Below are 22049 nucleotides of genomic sequence, written 5' to 3' on the forward strand. Positions count from 1 at the left end.
TGGGGGTGGGTGTGTGTGTGTGTGAAAAGCGTTCACCTGGTTGCTTAGGGCGAGAGCCAGGCACACATCCTCCCGGGCCGCTGCCAGTGCCCGCCCGCTGCGAGATCGGGAGTCGCTGGGAAAAAACCTTATAAAAGGTGAATGTTCACTCTAAAGAAGATATTAAGGGGGGGGAATGCGTTATTTCTGGGTTTAAAGAAAAAAAAAAATGAAGAAAAAAAGACACGGGCATCTAGGAGGGCGAGTCCCCCTCCGCTCTTCCCTTCTCCCCGAGCAGGGGGTCCGGTGCCCCCCGTTGCGGGCACCCCGAGGAGCCCCGCCTCGCCCCCGCTCCGGGCTGCGCCCGCCCCCGGCGCGGCCGCGCTGCGTGCCGGCTGGCCGCCGGGACTGGCACCCCTGTGGAGCTCCGTGTTTGTTTAGGGCTCGCCGAGCCCAATCAGGGCCGGCTGCCTGCAGTGTTCCGGCCGGGCTGCGAGAGGCGCCTCCTCTCTCCTTTTTATACATGAGCCGCCGGCAGCAGCCGCCGGACTCGCCGCCGCCGCTCGTCTCCGCCGCACCACACTTACCGCCCGCCGCGGCCCCGCGCCCCGGCCCCATGCGGGGCACCGGCAGCAGGTTTGGCCCCTCGCTTCTCGTTTCCATAACCTTTCTCCCGCCCTTCCCGCGATTTCCCTTTTTCTTCCCCGTTCTTCTGCTCCTGCCTCTCTGCCCTCGGCCGCTCCGGAAGGCGAGGGGCTAGGCGGCGGCTGCGCCGGGCTGGGGAGCCCGAGGGGGGATGCTGTGGGCAAACATCCGATGCCGGTGCCTGGAGCCCTTATCTGCCGGAGCCTTATCTCCCAGTTATCTCGCAGGAGGGAGAGACGTATTTGGTGCCTATCTGCGAGGGGACTCTGTGTGTGTGTCCTATATTCATGTGCTTATGGTTATCTGGAGAGCCCCGAGGTGGGCTGAGAGCGGAGAGCCTCGCCGCCCGCTTCTCTTGCTGTCACTTCTCTGCGTCCCCTTTCGCTTTCTTTTCCTTCTCCCAGATGCTGGGCACCGGGAGCTCTGTGTCTGTCTGTGTGTCTGTTCGGTCTCTCATGCTGGCGGCTCCGGGATGCGACCGGTCTCGGCGGGGGTCCCGGCCCCGCGGCGGGCTGTGGGATGGGTGCCATCCCCCAAAGGTGTGCTCGGGCTCGGGACAGGCCCTCAGCCAGGGCTGCCGGCTGGCACCGGCTCCTGCGTCAGGCACGGCCCGGCCCGGCCCCGGTCCCGGCGCTGTTGCGCACACGTCGGGGCCCGACCCGCGCGCATCTCCCGGCTCCCGGGTGACTTCCCCTCCCCCTCCTTCTTTCCGTGACCTTGGGCTGGAAACAAGCAAACAAGCGAGGCGATGCGCGGAAAAGCTAACATCGCGCTCCGGAGAAGTAACCTTAAAGGGATCGCCTTACTAATTGTTTTCTCGGTGGAACCCAGTCAAATGACTCATTCATTGAAATAATCATCATAATAACAACAGCAGCAGCAGCCAAGGAAGGAGCTTTGGCACAGACCGGGAAAAATGCCCCTCTTCCCCCCTCTCTCCCCACGCCCTCCCGCCCACCTTCCCCCGGCGTGCTTCATGTTCAAATCCACAGCCCAAGCTGCGGAGGGAGAGGGGAACAGCCGGGCGGCGGCGCGGGACCGGAGCCCGCAGCCCTGCCCCCGCGGGACCGTGCTACGCGGGGCTCTGCGCGGCCGGCGGCTCCCGCCCGGGTTGACCTGGGCTGCCTGATCCCATTTCGGCGGGGCAAGGGACAACAGCGCCGAGGCGACATGACTGATTAAGCGCTCAGAGGGTCCAGATAAGCCCTGATGAATCTCATTAAGGGAGGGAGTCGGGCTGTCCTGTTTGCTAACTTTGTTATTATTATTTCTCTCCCCGCCCCGTCCCCGCTCTTTTGTGTCCTCCTTCCCCGCCCTGCGGACCCCCCCTCCACTCCTGCCCTCCTCCCCCTTCCCCATCCACACCCAGCAGCTAGAAGGGGACCTGGATGGCCGTGGCTGAAGGCGGCTGGTGCGCGGTGAAGCGGTGCGCTGCGGCCGCCGGCGGTTTCTCCTGCCCCTTCGCGACCAGGGAGCCGGACCTGTCTCCTCCTTCGCCCTCCTCCTCCTCTTCCTCCTCCTCCGGCTGCCAGGGCGAGCGCGGCTCCTCCAAGACTCCCCAGCCTGAGCCCGACAGCAGCCACCGGCCGGCCCTGCCGCCGCCCCCCGCCGCCGAGGGCAGGTCGCTGCTCGCCCCCTACGTGCACTTCGGGGCCCCCCACCCCTCCGGCCTGCCCAGCTGGGAGGACATCCTGCTCTTCGCGGATTTAGACCAAACCAACAAGCTGATCTGGTCCAGCCGCGGCTCCAAGCTGAGCGCCCTCGGCGCCGAGCAGCCCGAGGAGATGTACCAGACCCTGGCCATCTCGGCCGCCCAGGGCCCCACGCCTTACGACGGATCTCCGGGCGGCTTCATGCACTCCACACCTAGCTCGCCCGTCTACGTGCCCACGACCCGCGTGGGCTCCATGCTGCCCACGCTGCCGTACCTGCAGGGCAGCGGGGCGGCCCAGCCCAGCCACCCGGGCGGCGGCCACGCCGTCTGGTCCCAGCCGGCCGCGGAGAGCCCCTCGTACAGCACCGGCGGCGGCTCCCACCCCTCGGGCCGCTTCCCCTACTCCCCCAGCCCACCGGTGGCTAACGGGGCCTCCCGGGAGCCCGGCGCCTACAGCAACAGCCTGAGCGCCAGGGACCAGTACAGCCCCCTGGCCCGGCCGCTCAACGGCTCCTACCCGGGGCCCTACACGTCCTACGTGGGGCCGCAGCTCACCCCCGCCTGGCCCACGGCACCCTTCGAGAACTCCATGCTACACTGCCTCCAGGGCCGGGCCGCCCCCATCCCCGTCCGGGCACCCAGCGCAGGTAGGAACCTCTGCCGGGGGCACGGGAGAGCGGGCAAGGGAGGGAAGGGGGGGCGGCAGCCGCGTGCCGGGGGGCGTGGGCAGGCGGCGCGGGGCTGGCCCGGCGTGCGGGGTCGGTGGCCGGGCGGTGCGGGGCGGTGCGGCGCTGATGCCGGTGGCAGGACGGTGGTCCCGGGATCGTGGCTTTTCTGGAGTGGAGGTGGCTCTCGTCGTTTGTGTTGAGGGGGGGTGGCGGGGTGGACACCAAAAAAAAAGTATGGCAGTCGGTTGCAAACCCGTCGTTCACAAAACGAATCGCCCGGTGTAAGCCTCGCTTTTAAGTTTCCGTACATTTCTGCTTCCCCTAAAAGCGATAATCTAGCCACGAAATGGTGACAAATTCACTGCGAATTAACCCTTCTTGTAGCGTAGAGGAAAAATGCAGGGACTCGCTCAACCCACTTGGGATTATTTCAACTACACACCACGTCGCTGCTTCGTTAAACGATAAAAGCAGCAAAGCAAAACCTCTGATATGAACGAGAAACCCCGTTTATAAACTGCTGTTAAAATATGGCACCTCCTGATGGGATTTACTTTCGCTTCCGAACTGTCCCATACTTTTTTTTTTTTAGTATAGGGAATTCTCGGTGTTGTTAAATTAATCGCAGAAGTGGAGGCTGAGCTGTGACGATGTAGTCAGATACAGAAAGATTAACGACTATTGCAGTCTCTTCAGCTTTAGAATATATGTATGTGTATATAAATACAGATGTATAGAGAGGGGTGTGTGTGGGTATATGTGTGTGTGTATATATGCATATTTATATATATTTATACATATTTATATATATTTATGTATATATGTGTATGTATACACACTCGCACACAGACATTTGATCAGCATTTGCTTTAATCATAAACTACCCACTAGGTAAGTATATTTTATATACACTGTGATTTTCTCTTTCAGTGTTGCGGAAAATTAGTCGATGGTTTTTCATCTTTCTGTAGCGGTGTACACGGTGCTCCTCCTGTGTCTCGATGATACTCAGTAGATTTAGGCATTTTAAGCCTCACACTTGGTGTTTACTAACATGACAGAGGGAAGAAGATTCAGTTGTAGGGGTGGTAGGAGAACGGCAGAGCAAAGCCGAGAAGCCGCGTCTTGGGGCGACACGAAAGTTAAGGTTTTAAAATCAATTTCCAAAAGTTACAGTGTAAAATTAGGTGATAGATGAAAAAAAAAATGATACTTTTTTTTCGGGAGACAGATGTGGTTGGAGAACCTCACCGAAGGGAGAGGAGAGAAGTGAGGAAGAAGGGGCAGAGGAGGGACGGAGCAGGGCGCTGGAGGCGGGGGCAGGAGCGCCAAGCCAGCCGAGGAGGGGCACGGCAGCTTCCCCTGCTCCCGGGGGTCCTTCGCCCGCCCTTGGGTCTCTGGAGCCGCTCCTGCTCCCTCCCCCCGGGGCCGCTGAGCCCCGGCCCGGCTGGAAAGGCGCGGGCAGCGGGGGCCAGGGCAGCCGCGGCGCTGGAGCGCCTTCCTCGCCCTTCCCTGGACGGTGCCTCCGGTCCCCAGTGCTGGGAACCGCAGGGAGAGGGGTGAGAGTGTCGGTGAGGGGAAGGGTGGGGGCCGGGGGAGCCGCCCGGCGTGGGAACGTGGGGCGAAGCAGCCCGCAGCGCCTGGCCCACGTGAGTCTTCTGCTCCTGCGAGGCAAAATGCGGCGGCAAAGCCGCGCTCCCGGCTCAAATAATCGCGTCAGCGGTCAGGAAAATTGTAGCTGCAATGTATTTTTACGGCTAAATATTAAACAGTTTGGTACAACTTTCTTAACGTTACTCGTAGAGTTACTAAAACCATATCTAAAATTAAACCTTTATTTTGCTTTCCTTGGAAATAAATGTATTTCTCACGCACTAAGGGAAAAAAATATTTTAAAATTCCCGAGAAATACTGTCGCGGCAGAATTTCTTTCTGCAGGCACGAAGGTAATGTTATAAAGTAAAGAGCTGAGACAAATAACTATTTAACTGCCAGCGTCCTTGAAGCCTTAAGCATTTTCCTGATTACAGTCTTCAATGGCGCTTTTAGTGCAAAGATTAATAAATCTTAGCGATGTGCTAAGAGCTACAAGCTGACAACGTAAATTGAACTGTGCTCTCTGGACTCTGCCGTGTGCCCGTTCCTCTTTAGCTCCTAATAATTTGCAAACGAAGGGAGGAAAGAAAAGTATTTCGGGGGGTGCGGGATAAAAGGCCGGTTCTTTCTCAGCTCAATGCCCGTCGTGTCATCCCAGCCCTCTCTCCAAAGCTGCCTGACGTTTACAAGCTCCCTTTCGCTTTAGAGCACAAAGCTGGTACGTGAAACGTAAAAGAAAAACCCAGTGATGAATTAAGGCAGGTAGCGGAGGGGATGAAGGGAGCAAAAAAAAAAAAAAACAATGACAAAGCTGTGAGTCTGAAACAGACTTTCCCAGCCTCGACTCGAAAGCTGCTGTAGAAATCCAAACACCTTCTTTTATTATTTCTGCACAACGTGGCACGGTATACGTAAAATCAGTATTTTTTTTTTTTTTCCCCAAAATATAGAGAGGTGAGTCAGAATAAGAATATAAGGATTCGCAGGGGTGAAGGTGTTGGCTTTAATAGGTGGGTTCTCTTTAGTTTTTGCTGTGCATTTAGACCCTTTTCCCCCCGTGTTCAGTAGCTATGAGAGCAAGAGGCAGAACACCGCATATTTTTCCATTTCCTCCGTTTCCTACCAACCAGCTCGAATTTGACCAAATAAATAGCCGAGGCGAAGTAGTCGCTCCCCGTCGCTGCCTTGGCACACCGGAGTCCCAAACGCTGTCTCTAAATTTGAAGCTTTTCCTAGTTGCGAGGCATTTCCAAGGAGAGTCGGGGTAACAACTCCTTGCCCAGACGCGACCCGGGGGGATATTTGGGGAAACCACCGCTCCCTGTATCCAGGGTGGGCTCTGGAAGCGGGCTATTCTCACAGGCACGTAACTCCCCCTGCCCCCCTAAAAAAGCCAAGTGCACCCCCCTCTCCACACGCTGGCCACCACGGCGGGGGTTTCACCCCTCGAGCAGACCCCGCGCCGCTTCCAGCCGAAGGGCCAAATCCCGACGTGGGTGCAGGGCTGCCGGGGATCGCCGCTCCGTCTGGACGGGGCCCTCCAGCCCGTCCCGGGCAGCACCGGCTTCGCTCCGGTTTGTAAAGCAAAGGTTGCGCCGGGGCCGGCAGTGAGTCTGGTGTCGTTAAAGAAATTTTAAAAAAAAGGAGGATTTTTTAAAAAATATCACCGCATGGCCGCTATCACCGCCGGGGAATCGCTTTGCCGAGGGCTGAGCAGCGCCGGTTGCTTTCTCGCCCGGGGCCCGTCTACCGGCGCGGCGCGGCGCGGCCGGGGCAGCGCTCCGCGGGGTTCCGCGGGGTTCTGCGGGGCTCCGCGCCCGCCGGCGGCCGTGCCCCACCGCCTCTCCCCTCTGCTCCTGCCCTCCCAGAGCTGCTGGAGGACCTGTCCGAGAGCCGGGAGTGCGTCAACTGCGGCTCCATCCAGACCCCGCTGTGGAGGAGGGACGGCACCGGCAACTACCTGTGCAACGCCTGCGGGCTCTACACCAAAATGAACGGCCTCAGCCGGCCCCTCATCAAGCCCCAGAAGAGAGTGGTGAGTGGGGACGGAGGGGAGGAGGGGGGCGAGAGGAGCTGCACCCCGAGGGACCCCCCAGTCAGTGCTAGCCAGGGGGAAAACAGGGGCAAGGATGGGGGTTCACACTCAGAATGTGTTTGCCCGGTGATCCCCCCCGGCTGCAGAACTGAAGCGGGGCTCCTGACCAGGCTGGCAGGCCAAAGTGGTCACAGCATGGGCGACAGGACTGGCAGCCCTCTGGGCGCTGCTTTGGGCCCACCTCTGGGCCCTGTGCTGGCAAAATTGCCCTCTGTCCCTGGTGAGACGCACACCAAGCAGGGGCCAGCCTGGCTGTTTGAGTTGATGGACCCCCTCGGTGTGGGGGAAGAAATCTGTGCTGCTGATGTTGGACATTTCCAACAGAAGAAAAAAAATCAAGGTTGGAAAGTGTTTGTTCAGAGGGCTAGGAATTTCTCCAGACCTGCTTTGTTTGCTGAGAGCTCGATCCTTGGGAATGTAAGCAAGTTTTGTATATAATTCAAAGAAAACCAATTGTTTAAACAATGATAATAGCCTTTGTTTTGTTTTACTCCTAAGAAATGAGCGGCAATTTTTCTAAAAATATACTCCTAAAACTAGGGGGGGAAATAAATAGTACAAACCAGAACCCCTGTTTATAACTCAGGCTGGCACTGAATAGGCAAGGAGAAAATTTAACAAGCGGGAACTGCACATTATGTTTAGCATATCTGGGTGGAGGTCAGCAGAAAGAATACGCTCTTCAGTAATGGCTGTTACCGAGCAAGCCACAATAAATCACACCGGTATAATCCGAGCTGATGTTTGGACCCTTGTGTGTGGAGACAGTGTATCGAACCCATCAGCCTTTCAAGCCCCTTTCAGTCATGCCAGCTGCTTCGCTCCGTGTCTGTTTTCCTAGTGTTAAAACACATCCCATTCTTTATTTCACAACTGTTTGAATTTAATGCTCTTACGGGAGCGGGGGGAAACAAAAACCAAATGCGCGATGATCGGAGCAGACAGTAAGCGTTCATGAACCAACCCCACCTCTGCTTAAAGACCTTTCTTTAAACCAAAGAATTAATTTAACTTTAAGCCAGAGGTTAATTACTGCTAAGCGCCCGTTTTTTCTAGCTGGTCGTCCACTAAATTTCACGACACAAGGTGTTATCTCATCACCCGGGACAAACGCATATCTGAAGTGCCAGAGCTCAACCGGGCCGTGACACCCTGGCCCAGTGCAGATTTCAAGTAGCTGATACCCGGATCCGGCATTTCTGTGTTTCTTTTTTTTTGAAGGAGGGGTGGGGTGAGCAGACTAAAACACAGTCAAACTGCAGCCCGATTTCAGCCTGACACCTCGGCGAAATAACTCTGAAATAGCTCTACGTAACAATCCCTACCGAGTACCCTGGCCATAACTATAAATCAGCCATGACTGTCTGTTCATACAGCTGGAAATACGTAGGTGAGAAGGGAAAATGTTTTGAAAATGCTAAACATGTTTAGATTGCCCCGAAGTTTCTGATAAAATTCCTGCAGCAGAAAAGTCATTTTAGCTTCAAAACATGCCAAAAAACCCCCCGTTTGTTTAGATATGTGAACGAGCGAAAGCTATTGAAATAAAATATATGAAGGTTTATACCAGACCGCATACAAAAGAAAGACAGATTTAACAGAGTGAAACATCTGACAGCATTTCACTTGCAAAGAAAGAAAACGAAGCATATGTGTTAAGACCAGCTTTTTTTTACCCAATCCATGTAAAACTCGTATTGAATCAAGGAAGCAATTTGGACGCTGTGTGCATACATATTTAATAGCAAGGTCAAAAATTCTGTTTTCGTGAGATCTGGATTTTTAAGATTAAAGAGTATATGTGTGTACTTCAGCCTATATTACACTTGGCTCGGGTTTTTTTTCTGTGCAATTAATAATGGATTACTGATTCAAAGTTACAAAATTCGTATTTAATCTGGAGTTCTTTCTGAGCTGCAGTGTAAGGCGACAGCTTACTGCTAAAGAAACGCAAAGAGATGATAAAATTCAAGAAACTCAGTTATTACTCTGGAATATTCTTCATTCTCAAAACATTTTTATCAGTTTCCCAAGTGTCAGGCAGCTCTGCGGTATCAAAGGTGACCAAGTTACGTCTAACAACCCAGCAGTAAATGGTTCAAGAGGAAGGGCATTGTACCCTTAAGTTAGTAATTTCGGTTATGGGCGCTTTATAGTCAGAATAAGATTAATTCAATCCTCTAAAACTGACTTCTCCGTGTAAACTTGTTCAGCTGCCAGACACGGAGCTAGGCACAGATTTTTTTATATTTTTTTTGACAATGCGATACTTTGAAAAAGACTAGATTTATGATGTAGCTGGAATTCTTTGCTTGTGATGAACGTAAAAGAGATCACTTGTTACAGGGACTTTTATAACCCATTCACCTTCATTTCACATGTTTATGAGGACTGCCTTCACTTATGATATACAGCCTGCAGTCATAAAGCCCTGGGTTATATGGTTATTTCTGATACAAGGTTGCTTCATCTTGGCTCCAAACTCCACGGAAAACTGTCATAAATGGTTTGTTTGCAGTGGGGACCTTGTTGTTACCCACCAGCTTTTCTGCTGACCGAGGGGAAGCTCTGTTCTGTAAAACACGCTCCTGAGACACGTTGTTTTTTGCGTAAGTGTAAAATGGATGATGTTAAAAAGTTCTTTGTATAAATATGCCGCTGTTGTATGTGTTACCCCCCGGCGCCCAGGAAAGTTTGTTTTCCCCAGCCGTGATGCCACCGAGGGAAGGTGATTAAAGTGGCTGATTTTTCTGATGAGTCGTGAGTATTGGTGGCAGGTTCAGAGCTGCCTCTTTGCCCGCCACACAGGGGAGAGGGCATTGAACTGGCTGGAAAGACGGCACAGGAGTGATGTGCCTTCTCCTCAGCTGGATGGAGCTGTAATGGAGATGTTTCCCAGCTGTCCTGCTGGAGGGAGAGACTGTGGCCTGGAGGTCTGAACAGAGGTCCCTGGGTCAGCGGCTCCCAAAACGTGAATTTTGCCTGTGCCGCAACTGCCAGTGCGGCAGACTTGCAGTACCTCTTCACATCAGCTTTCTAGTCTCTGAAATGAGGATAATCTTGTTTTAAGTCTGGGACGTCGCTGATAGATGCTATAAAAAAACCTCCTACTGTCCCCGCTGCGTGTTAAAGTACTTTTTATAAACCGTAAAGACATAAATCGTTTGCTCCTGCCCGCCTGTTTATGCCTGCGTTTGCCTACGCTTGCCTCTAGCCCTCATCCCGGCGGCTGGGCTTGTCCTGTGCCAACTGCCACACCACGACCACCACCCTGTGGCGCAGGAACGCGGAGGGCGAGCCCGTCTGCAACGCCTGCGGCCTCTACATGAAGCTCCATGGGGTAAGTGGCTGCTTTGCTGCAGGAGTTTCCCCGCCGGCTCTGATGCTCCTTTGGGAAAGGGCCGGTCTTTTCGCCAGCGGGCATCCGGTGGCTTTGGGGGTGGCATCAGGCTTCCTCAAGTTGGGGCAATGTTTCTGTTGATGCTAAGGGACTTAGCTCATGGTTTGGACTGCTGAGTTAAAAGAAAATGGATAAAATGACCAAAAAATACCTGGCGTTAGAAAATGATTACACTGTTTTAGCAAGTTATGGTTTTGACAAGTTATGTGTTTGCCATTGTAGCTCTCTGGACAGATTTGTACAAAGAAACCACCTCTGGCTGAGTGGCAGAGGTCTTTTTTTTGCCACCAGGATTTAAACCAGCTCTTCACTGGGGGAAAAAATGCCTAGACCTGTAATAAGACAGTTTTTCATGGACAGACATAGCTATGCCAGCAAAACTTTAAATGTCATTCCAGCCTTTGCTAGGCAATAATAGAGGAAGAAAATAGCTCTATCCTGAATGTGCTGCAGTATGTTTTGGGTGAGACTTGGAGCCTGTTACGCCTCCGTGGATTAAGTTCCAGTCAAGCACAAGTGTTTGAAGAGCGAGGGCATTAGGAGTGATTGGAGCTTGGTCTGGTCCTCAAGGAAAAAGTAAATTATATCACAGGTTTAAACATTATAATGATAATAAGCATATGCCTGAATTGTCTTTCCCCAAACTTGTGTTATCATTACATTAAAATGTATCTTAAACCAATGTTCTCTGTATAGTGATTATCATTGTGATGACACAGAACACGGAGCTGATTCTTGAGCACATTTTCACTACAAGTATATATTTGGATACTATAAAGCTGTATCACGAGCAGAACTGCTTATAAGAGCAAATGCTAACTTGATTATGGCCTAAAGCTTCTGTCCTAAGACACTTACTGGTGATGATCTGGTTCGCATAGCTGGTCTACAGGAAGAGGACTATTTTTTCCCCTCGTATGCATTCTTGCTTTCCAGAAATCAGCCACTGGAGATAATTCCTAATGTCCTAATAGGAGATATTAGTTAGGATATTATCTCCTAACTAATATCAGGAGATAATTCCTGATATTCCTAGGAATATCAGTTAGTTAATTCCTAACCGACTGACCGACTGGAATAAGGAGTCGGGGATCAGATAGATACACCCCGTCCAATTTAATTTCATACTACCTATGGCCAAATGATGCTGGTTTTCCCTAAAAGTGTGCTGTTTATCTATGGACTGACCGATGTGTTGGTAAAGCTGTTCAGGTCCCACCAAGAAAAAAGTTTCCCTGCTTTCTTTATCCAGATAAAAACTCTCTTTGAAACAATTCATTGCTTTGCCCAAATAGAATGCAAAGGGTTTTTGGCATCGCTGTAGTGACACAGGAGAAATTGACTTGCTATACATGACTTCAACAGGCATTTTCAACATCACCGTTTGATCTCGTAGTGTATTTCGATTTTTGGTGTTAGAGTATGTACACAACTCTATGATTTGTCTGCATATTTAATTTTTTCAGGTTCCCCGACCTCTTGCTATGAAAAAAGAAGGAATTCAGACCAGGAAGCGAAAACCTAAGAATGTAAATAAATCAAAGGCATGCTCTGGTAAATATAAAAAAATAAGACAGTTGAGCTGCAAGAGTTTTTTTCCCCTGGCTGGAAAATATTTGGTTTTAATACCAGTTTCCGATCTTTCAGGCAACAGTACTACTGCAGTTCCAATGACTCCAACATCCACGTCTTCTACTAACTCAGACGACTGTAGCAAAGGCGCTTCTCCCAGCACACAGACTGCAGCCTCCGGGGTAAGCCGAAAGCCGGTGTCCGTGTCTGTAAGCAGGCTGATCACTGTGCAGTGTTATCACAGCTTTTATCTTATCTAGCAGAACAATAATCTAAACAAACTTTCCAGTTTTGTTAGCTGATACTAGAACAAGATTTTCGGAGGATATTACATATAGCTGTAAACAGAATGACAAGCTGAAGTACTTTACAAACCTCTTAATTAAGATCTATATAATTTTTATGATTAAGTTAACCACAGCTTAACCCCAGACATTTAGTTTTGAAATGTTCAGTTCTTCCATTTCAAAAGTTGTCTTTTGGAGCAAAGACAATAAATCATGCCCAACTGATCCTTTCAAGAAACAATTGTGCATGTACCCCTTTTTTTCTGAAATGATCTGATAAGAATTTATGATTCAAGGTGCTACTGATCTCATATTTTCCAAAAGCTCTTTAATATATATATATATATATTAAAAAAATATGCATTTTTATGCATTATCCCAAATGACTGGTAAACCCCAGCAAAATGTTACCCTGCTGAGTGAAGGGAAACATAAAGGCTTTTGTTTTAAACTGAGATGTGAAATTAAACCCCGATGCAGACCCACCTGAAACCAGGCTGGGGAGCCCCGCTGATTGCAGTGTGTAGGGGATCAGCCCTCTCCTCACAGAGGGTTCTTCAGGGGCCAGATGCTCAGCATCTGGCAGCATCGAGGTCCAGAGGAGCACCAGAGGAGCGCTGATCATCCCCTGCTTTAGTTTTGATCCTTATTTTACATCATGTACTCAAACCATCTCAAACTTCCTTTCTTCACTCAGCACGTATGATAACAAATACTACCACTAAAGTTGTGAAGCTTAATGTAGATTAATTTCTAACCCCTTGGCTATCCTTATCTGTATCCACGCTCGCTCCTTGGGCCTTCTGTATCCTTTAATCTGCCACATCATTTCTTTGAAAAGCTCTACTAATGTGGCTTTCTCTACTCCTTTATTAATAAGAAGAAAACATTGTTTATAATAACTATTTTTCAATATGTCTTGGCATTCCCACATCCAAATTCCTTTCAATAGTTTAATTCCTGACGTACAAAGTTTCATTGTACAAGGGGAGGAAAAAAAACATTTTTAGTAAATGCGATTGTTTGTGGAGTGACAGGGCCACCCAGTTTCAGAGGCACTGGGTTTTGGGTTCGGATGCTGCCAGACAAGGATATTACTAAAAGGGCTGGTCTTTGACATGAGAAAACCCTGTCAGTCCAATAAAATAAACAGATCACATCAAAAAAAGAGAAACACTAACCAAAAAGTGAACTGTTACTGGGTTTCAGGCTCCCCCCAGTGAACTACTAGGCACTGTTTTAGGCTTTCCCCTAGTATTTGCAAAGGAAAAAATGCAGCCAAGTTTTCCTTAAATTTTCCTGACATTGCCTTAAGCAGGGCTACCGATCCTGAGGAATGCCGTGAGATTTGTATAATGGACAGAATTAGAAGCACAATCCCAGCTGAGGCCGAGGCAGCGCTGTAGGCTGTAGGCAGCGCAGTCGTGTGTGCTCGGGGAAGGAGAGGCCATATAGACAAGATCCCATTGCCCCTATGCTGTTGCCTTCTCGTCTGGCTAAAGCCTGCCTTCCTTTCTGTAGCCCTTCTCCTTAGGAGAGCATATCAAACCCATTAGTAATAATCTTTATGTTATAATTTTAATAGTACCATTTGTAATATAATTTAGGCAGGTGGAGTTGTGTGGGTACCAGAGGAGAGCAGGGTGGGGGCACTGTTTGTGAGCCAAAAGACTAGTTGAGAGCTGTTAGCAACTAAGAGCAACTCCCAGGGACGCTGAGGCTACTCTTAATTACATGAAGGAAGGCATCCCCAAGTGCTGGGACTTCACTTCTCCCTGTTTTTTCCATAGTAGATCAGGCTGGGAGAGGACACCTGCATGAGGGCAGGGAAATCTGTCCCCTTGTATCCAGCAGGCAGCATGGTAACATCTGCACAGCCTTTTCCCCACCATGATTTGATCAGATGTGCCCTGCATATGCAAAACACTTGCAAATTGCCTCTTGTGAAAATTTTCAATGAAAGGAAGTGATGGAGAGAGGCTGTGAAACGTACTGAAGCAGGGAGGTTGCAGCAGCGACCAGAGATATGGGCATCCCCCAACTCCTCCCCACCCTACACGAAGGGCTGGTGATCTCCCATCCCTGCACCCCAGCCCCAAATGTATGTAAATAAGGATGGGATTTGCAGGGGAGCAGTTGTCAGGACACGTTGTGGGTATGGCCACGTCCTTCCCTGGGGCTCCTGGCTTTGCCCAAGCATCAGCAATTCAATGGGATGAGGATGGGAGAGACTGGAAGTTGAATTAGAAAGCTGTGGCTGTTAAGACTGGCTCCCGTTGCCCCAGACATCATTTGGGAACACGATCACTAGCTGCAAAGGAAGTGAAATAATCTCGTGTGGGCCTAAATCCCATGGGAGGGGCTGAGCGCTCATAAGGCAGATTGAAGCTGTCGGGAGTGAAGGGATGTCAGCATTTTGGAGTGAGGCAGCCTGTAATCTGATCGCATGCTGAAGCAAAGATACTCTACTAGACTTTTGTTTTCCTTGATTATTTTTTCTTTTTCCATTTGAGTTGACCCATCAATAGCCTGAAGGTTTGTATTTATTCATAGAACAGGCAATGGCTTTGCGCAAGGAGAATAAACTTCTTCGGGCCATGTCAGGAGGTAAAAAGCCCTCAGATGGATGAATCCAGGCTTTGTAATCTTTGATCATTTTAACGAGAATGGCATCGATTCCTCCCAGCGGCGCTGGTGACGTTGCCGAAACACGGGCACCTGCTGGAAGAGCGAACCTGGCTCATTCCCCACAGGTTACACAACCAGCATGGCAACTTGTTTTTGTTTTGCTCTGTTTTTACTTCTCCAGCTTTACTTTATTCTGTGAAGAGGGGAAAAATGCCAAATTGACATTAGGCAGAGAGATCTGATGACGTTTTAGAAACTGTTGTGTGAAATTCACAGCAATGTTGTTGCTAAATGAAACAGAGAAAACGAATTCTTCTACTGGTACAAAAGCAATTTATTATGCCTTTTACGGGAGGCTGCCAAAAGAGTTCCCAGTTATGTGGTAATCTAATGGAAATGAAATTCAGAGAATTCATTTGTGTCAGTAATATTCCCTTTTTGCCCTACCTTTCTTTATCTCTTGTAAAGTAAAATAATGAGGGGAGGGCAGAAAAAGAGGAGGGCAGCAATTACTCTTGGAAATGTCTTTGAGACTATCCATTTCATGAAGGGACTCTTATATGATGCCAATTTTAAGACAAATTAGCAAGAACCTTAAATGTTGATTTTACGTTCTAGCTGAAGTTTAAACATTTAAAAGACATGATTAGTGAATTGCTGTGGGTGCAAATTTGATTTCAAACATCCCAAAATGTAAAAGTGTTTGGATCAGAGATATTTTGTTGTCCCATTGTAAAGGGGCTATTTGCCAAATTCACATCTGGATCTAGGACTTAGGCCTATTTCTGTTTTCCTAAGCAGTATAAGTACTGGGTGTCCTGTGTTACTAATATGGAAAAGGTCCAGTTACATGATATATGAAGTTGCCTTACATCCCCATAAAAAGGAGATTTGAAGGTTTCAGACAGCCTGCATCTGCATCTATACCTGCTCTGCCTTTGATGCTGCTGAAACTGTATAGAGAAAAGCTACGCAGAATAATTTGCTAAATGGATAGGACGGTCTGTAGTGCACACCCATGCATTTCCATGCAGGGGCTCCAACTGGTGTGATTACCAGAAGGACTTTATTCCCTTATTAGGATAAAAGGCAGTATGAAAACTGCTGTAAAATCTGCTTTTTATGGCAGGACATGGAGGCTCCATGAGCCAGGGCTGATGTCAGTAAAGGCTCAGTAGCACCACGGGATCTCTTCTTTCAGAAGACTCTGCTGCGCCCTTTGCCTCCAGTTTGGAGCTTTCTCACAAGGACCGTAATCACACACCATAGAGTAACTTAGGACAGCTGTCTTGCAGGTAAAACTAGTGCTTACTTACCTTGGAGGTTTACCTTGAGAAGTGGTTCCGAACTGGCTCTTCAGTGTTGTAGGCTGGGAAGTGGGAGAGGTTACTGAAATGGTCTTGGCAGGTGGTGAGCCTGTAGGAAAATGCAGTTCTAACTGTCCCCAAAATGCCTGACAACCTGGGCTGAATTATCTGAATTGCTTCTCCTGGATTTCCTTTCTTTTGTTTTCAGAAGAGGGTTCCTGAGACGGTTAGAAGTGGTGTTCTTCACTCCTTTTTAGGCATCAGATTGGCAGGACATTCATGCAGTCGATAGAGAATCAGCCTCCGTGCAGTATCTCCCAGAGTCTGGATGAACCCAGAGACTCGACCTCTTTAAAAAAATCTCCTAGCCACCTGGATATTGGAAAGTTGAATGGCCGAGGGTCCTTCAGACTATCTGATGATAAGATTTCAGTTGGTATAGTATAAATTTGTAGCCATCGGGATAGAGTTTCCATGAGAAAGACTCACCAGTATGGTTGTTAGGACTTTCACGTGGAAAATGGGAACACGGTGCCTCAGTCCTAGTATGAGTAAATATTTATCTAAACCAGGTGGAATAAGATCTACAGGAGTCATGAGGAACATGGCAACCTAAAATACCAAATAGTCCGATAGTCAGGGCATTATGCTGGGAGATCTGATACTCCGGTTTAAATCTTCCCTTGGTCTCCTACCTCTTCTGCGTTAGTCCTCACTCCTGGACAAAATAGAATGCTGCTTTCTTCTCCCCACTCAGTTTCCTACATTGTCATTCATTTTCTTTGCTCCATGTACACATATCAGAAAGAGAGCATTTCATTTTGTATCAAACAGAAGGAAGCAATCTAGCTTTTTTGTTTCAGCGGGGAAAACCGAAGCAAAAGAGTATTTTTTATTCTACCCAAAATTTCTATATGCATATGGACACAAACATTTTACTTGGTTTTGTTTTATTGCCAAAGCAATAAAGCCAGTTACTCATACAGCCCTCGACAGCAGTGGGGTCATCATCTTTCCCAAGTCACGCTGGAAGTTGTCTCCCTTAGGAAATTAGTGAACCACAGATTTATGTTGCTATAATACAAAGGAGAGATTAGAAGATATGTCAATTTACACATCTGCAATATAAATAAAAGGATCAATTGGACTAGCAAGAAATGACAACTTTGCGTAGCAGGAGGGTCACTAACTCAGGAAAAAAAAGGTGTGGTTTCTCAGTGCCGAGACTTGCTCTTCAGAAACCAGGGAGTGACAGTATTGAAAGAAAGTGCTCTTGGTGGGGACAGCAGTTATTGCAGGGAGGCTGAGGCTGGAAAATGAACGACTCCACCACAGTTTGACACAACATGTTGTATGCGAAAAAAATTTTTGCAAGTGTGTTTCAGCTGACTATGGTTATCATTTAAAGGCAGCAAAAGTAAACTATGCTAATCGAAGAGGAAGAGAGTATCAGCTGAGACTCAGCTTACTACAGAGCTAGTGTAATGTCCAAAATTCATGGAACATTTTGAACCTGTGAAGTGGATGAAGCAAAGATCTATCTGATAGAGCAAAGGTCTAGATCAAGGCTCTTTGCCACCCCCTCTAGCTGTTAGCACAACTCATTGCCTGGAGACTTTGCCTCTTGGCTGCAGAGGCACGGGGGGAGACCGGGGGGGGTGTCCCTCCCCTCTCCCCACTCTCCATGGCAGGCAGACAGTGCAGGAAGGAGTAGGTAGAAGAAAGCAGGAGTCCTTCAGCCATAGATGCCAGCGCTGTTCCCCAAGTGCTGGCCAGCACAGGCCATGCAGCCTGGTTTTGGTCTGGGCCAGCTTTAGTGGGGGTGAATTTGTCTTGGGGAGCTGCTGGCAGGGTTGGGTAGGACGTAGGTGTCTAAGTCCCTCTGTGGCTCTGGCTGAGATCTCCCTCTGAGCACGGTGGGCAGATTTTCTACAGAAAGGCCACCTCTGATACAGACAACCTGCCTGGGGGCTGCCCCATGACCAGTTCCTGCTGGTTTGAGTAAAAAGAAGGGAACCTTAAACCATCTTTGCAGGTACAAACGCAAACTTCCTCTGTCTGTTTGGGAGGCAAGCTCTTCCCAACAGGCTTCATTCGTATTTTCCTCAGGAAGCTGAGCTTCAGGTGATTATCTATCCTATTATCAGATTTCAGCAATAAAAATAAAGCCATTACCTTTTTACAGGTGGAGCTAGCTGTTGTGAATTAGAAGAGCTGGTTGACTTGAGCAGCATTGTTCAGCTTACTTATTCCAGCTGACAAATGTTCTCGAATAACTAACTGTAGCTTCTGTCATCTTTCATCTTTTAGAGCTGGAGAAGTAAGAGCAGAGGTAGACAGGCTCGGGAGCAGAGCCATGATTCAGCCGCGTCCTTTTCATGAGCTAAAGTTTGTTTTCCGTGTCTCGCTTTGGGAGCTACCCAAGCTGCCCGGATTTGTCATGACATTACCAGGGTGGGGTTTCCAGGCCTGCCAGTCCTGCCCAGGTCCTGCCCACCCTGGCTCAATGGAGCCAGGATCCGGCGTTGGTTGGGCAGGGATGGGCAGTCTTCAAACAGGATGTGCCTTTGCGTCCTCCCTTCTGGGGTGCCCGAGGGAGGGGCAGCTGATAACCCCACATGGAAACTGCAGGTCCCTGCACCCCACCTTTGTAGGGCTGAATCAGGAAAAGGATGAATTGCACTTTCCAAGCCCGGAAAACACAGGTAGTGATAAGATATTTGCCTACCGGAACAACAGCGGCAAATATGGGCAAACGGGAACCTTTCAAACCAGCTCCTAGTATTTTTAGCTCAGGTTGAGCAAACACTGCTCAACTCTAATTTAAACCCTTCTTCCACTGTGGGGAGAATCAAGCTGTGAGAAATGATGTCTTTTGTGCTAACAGGAATCTCTTTGATGTATTAGAAACTTAAAAAGCCTTTTTGAAAAACTAGGCTGGTGCAAGACCAAAACTGGACAGAAAGGTTAGTGTAAAACCTGCTTCATTGAATTTTCCAAGCATAGTCACAGGGAAAGAGGATACCGAGATTCGTTGGCACTGATTGGCAATTGTGTATTTGAGAGAGTAATAAAACATATTCCTTAGGATTAGAGCTATTTTGGCACTTGTTCCTTCCATCTCTGCATTTCTGGGTAGCGACTGATGGAGTGGGATCTTGATTGATGACTGGGTGGAAGAATAGCGGCAATCAACCATTTTAATAAAAGCTAAAGAAAATATTGGAGTCCGGGTTATTTCAGACAAAAGTGACCGCTGGCAATGAGTATGTCTTTCAGAAGGTGAGGTTTTCCCTGGGTTAAGCAGAGCAACAAGAACCCTGTACAGCACTGTTTGGAAATTACCTTTGAATAAATGAAGCCTTGCTTTTCCTATGTCAGGACTGCTAGCTTGGCATGGCTCCAGGACAGCCAAGAGCTGTACTCTTGTGAAATGATTAAATATGTATACTTTTCACTTAAACAGCAGGCAGGAAGCCTCTGCAGTCACAGTTTAAGATAGTCTTTTTTTTTTTTTTTCGTTTTAAGGAATCTCATCTGAAGACTATACATTAACAAGTAAATTAAGGTTTTAAGGTTGACATATCCAAGAGTTAATTTTGCATGAAGTCAGCTCTTAAACATTTCCTTTATCAGGTGAAATTGTTGCCCCTTCTCTGTCTGGCACTGCAAATTTTTCCTCTTTAGCGGATCTACTCAGCCTCATGGAAAAAATTATTGTTTCTTTGTCTTTGTAACTCTCCGTTTCTCTGTTAAAGTAAATGGACTGGTTCCAGTGCAGTTCATAGGTTCATCTTCATGCCTACTAGGACTCCCCTGCGTGTTGTCTTGTGCATGTAGGTGGAGGAACAAAAAGGCTCCTGGTTCAAAGCCATAAGTGTTTCTCCACTTGAGATGAAAAGAGCACCTCCTTTCGTGGCCAGTCTTACAGGGATGGAGTGGTTGTGGCTAGCATTTTGAAGGGTGAGGAATGATTTGAGGCATTTCGAGGGCTGAGGGACCCAAAGAAGGCTGATTTCCAGGAGGTGCTCTGCATCTGCTGCTGGAGAATTGGGATGTATCAGGCTTCTCCCACTGGGGAAGCAAAACTATAGGTGTCACCACTCTCGGATCACATTTTTGGTGTTGGCATATGTGTCCCTTCAGTAGGGGGTAGCGGGGCACACGCACGTTACCTTCTTCATCACAGTCTGATTTCCAGGTTTTTCTGCACATCGCATGCTTTCTTTTCCACCTTGCTGTGAGGATAACCACATGCCGGTCTCCAAACGCAGATATCAATCCCATCAGCAGGGCTGAATGAGCAGGCTGACCCTGAGACATTTTTTCAGTTTCAGGATTTCGAGGCACAGTGGCAAGCAGAGGGTAAACCCTGGCTTTCCACAGAAATCCTGGGATAGTAGTTGTGCCCCGAGCCTGCCATGCTCCCTCTCACACCCCAGTGCGTGCAAAGCTCACCCACTCAATGAAATCTCTCTTTGCTTCCCCCTCCCATTCCAGGCAAGCTCGTCGGTGATGTCTGGCCCAGGAGAGAACACCAGTCCTGAAAGCAGCAACCTTAAGTATTCAGGTCAAGACGGGCTGTACACAGGAGTCAGCCTGACCTCCACGGCCGAAGTGACGGCATCCGTGAGACAGGATCCCTGGTGTGCCCTGGCTCTGGCGTGACCCGGCGCGAGGGAAGCTGGATCCCAGTGCTGCGCGGCAGCCCCCAGACGTCCGTGCACGGTTTCTTCTGTGGAGGGGTCATGGCAGCAGCAAGAGTGCTGGCAAAGCCCATTCCTCTGAAATTGTTTCTGTGCCTTGGTGGCAGAGGTGTTTTTCAGCCTCTGAAAGAGGCTCTGCTGAAGCATCCAGTTCCTCGTCTATGCAAGAAAAATATAGCGAAAGCAAATGCCCACCGGGGATAGCTAACGCAGCCTTACACTCTCAGAAAAAAAAAAAAGAAAAAAAAAAGAAAAAAGGAAAAAAAAAGAGGTAAACCTAGACCTACTGATAGATTCCAGAAATACATCCTCGACTTACCCATCAGTGCTGCCTTTCTGATCGTATAGTTGTTTTTACTCTCTCATCACCTTCTCCCCCGAGAATTTGGTGGAAGTCGTCAGCATCGGGGAGGGAGTACCAAAGGCTTTAATTACTACAGATAATGAGATACTTTTTAAAGAGCATCAGAAGCGTGTACTGCTTGAGTTGGCGCAGATGTCTTGCACCGAATATGTGATATCTTCGCGCCATCGGTCCTCTCCTCCCTCCATCTTCAGCGTGCCTTGCTCTGATCTTCAGAGCCTAGCTATGCCCCTGGAAGAAATCACAACGTTTGGTACAAGTCTCACAAGGTCCAGCTGGTTAAGAGGAGATTTTGGTTTGTTTGTTTGTTTGTTTGTTGTTTTTTTTTTGTTCAAAATATTTACTCACTTTGCAAGACTGCGATATAACTTTTAAAGTACACTGTGACTGAGGTTTATGAAAGTTCGTATTTTCTGGCTGAACTGTATAGAGTCAGTTGAAATTTGTAAACAGGGTAGCAATCAGATATTTTTCTTCCATATATACAATAATTTTTTTAAAGAAGTGCAATTTGCGTTGCAGCAATCAGTGTTAAATCATTTGCATAAGATTTAACAACAGTTTTTATACGAATGAATGAATGTAAACATTTTAACTTAATGGTACGTAAATAATTTAAAAGAAAAACTTAACTAGGCATCCTTAGGCTTTTTAGTGCAACAAAACCCCATCCGCTTTCTGTATTTCCAGTTGTTAAAGCAAGAGTTTCAAAGAACAAGCCTTCTCTCAGGAAAATTGCCCTAGCCGTTTGCTCGGAAGTGTTGTACAAAAATGCAAATGCATCCCCAGGGTTTTTTTTGCCATTGAATAAGTATGTTCTGGAAAGAAACAAATCACAATGAAACTTTACTACCTAACTGATACATATGTAAATACTCCATAAGATATTTAGGCATCTTGAAAATGTAGGATGCAATCTGTATAGTGTGACTGACGCATAGTTAGGTTTGTTTCCATTGGTTTTTAAGTGGGATGTCATTTGGAAAGTTGTTTCATCAGAGCTTTACAAATAAAAGGGTATCATTTTGGGATTTTTTTTTCCTGTACACTGTGCCTTCTCCTTTGTCTCCAATGCAATTGCTAAGCTATATGAGAAAACTATGGAAATGTACCTGATATGTACAGCGGCGTGTCTGATGGCTGCAAGG

General features: G+C 48.4%; 1 protein-coding gene across 1 annotated transcript; it reads left to right on the forward strand.

Annotated features, from left to right (window-relative positions):
• The first annotated feature begins 549 nt into the window (after positions 1 to 549).
• GATA6 (GATA binding protein 6) lies at positions 550 to 21889 on the forward strand. Its single transcript, XM_068396425.1, has 7 exons — positions 550 to 615; positions 1994 to 2925; positions 6411 to 6577; positions 9852 to 9977; positions 11504 to 11591; positions 11685 to 11791; positions 20332 to 21889. The coding sequence occupies exons 2-7, from the start codon at positions 2013 to 2015 to the stop codon at positions 20497 to 20499; spliced, it is 1569 nt and encodes a 522-aa protein (XP_068252526.1). The 5' UTR covers positions 550 to 615; positions 1994 to 2012; the 3' UTR covers positions 20500 to 21889.
• Positions 21890 to 22049: the final 160 nt, after the last annotated feature.

This window comes from Nyctibius grandis, chromosome 3 (genome assembly GCF_013368605.1).
Source record: "Nyctibius grandis isolate bNycGra1 chromosome 3, bNycGra1.pri, whole genome shotgun sequence".
Classification (NCBI taxonomy): domain Eukaryota; kingdom Metazoa; phylum Chordata; class Aves; order Nyctibiiformes; family Nyctibiidae; genus Nyctibius; species Nyctibius grandis.

Coding starts and splice junctions, on each gene's coding strand:
- GATA6 (XM_068396425.1), top strand. CDS start 2,013: ATGGCCGTGGCTGAAGGCGGCTGGTGCGCGGTGAAGCGGTGCGCTGCG. Junction 2,926..6,410: donor CGTCCGGGCACCCAGCGCAG/GTAGGAACCTCT, acceptor CTGCCCTCCCAG/AGCTGCTGGAGGACCTGTCC. Junction 9,978..11,503: donor TCTACATGAAGCTCCATGGG/GTAAGTGGCTGC, acceptor TAATTTTTTCAG/GTTCCCCGACCTCTTGCTAT.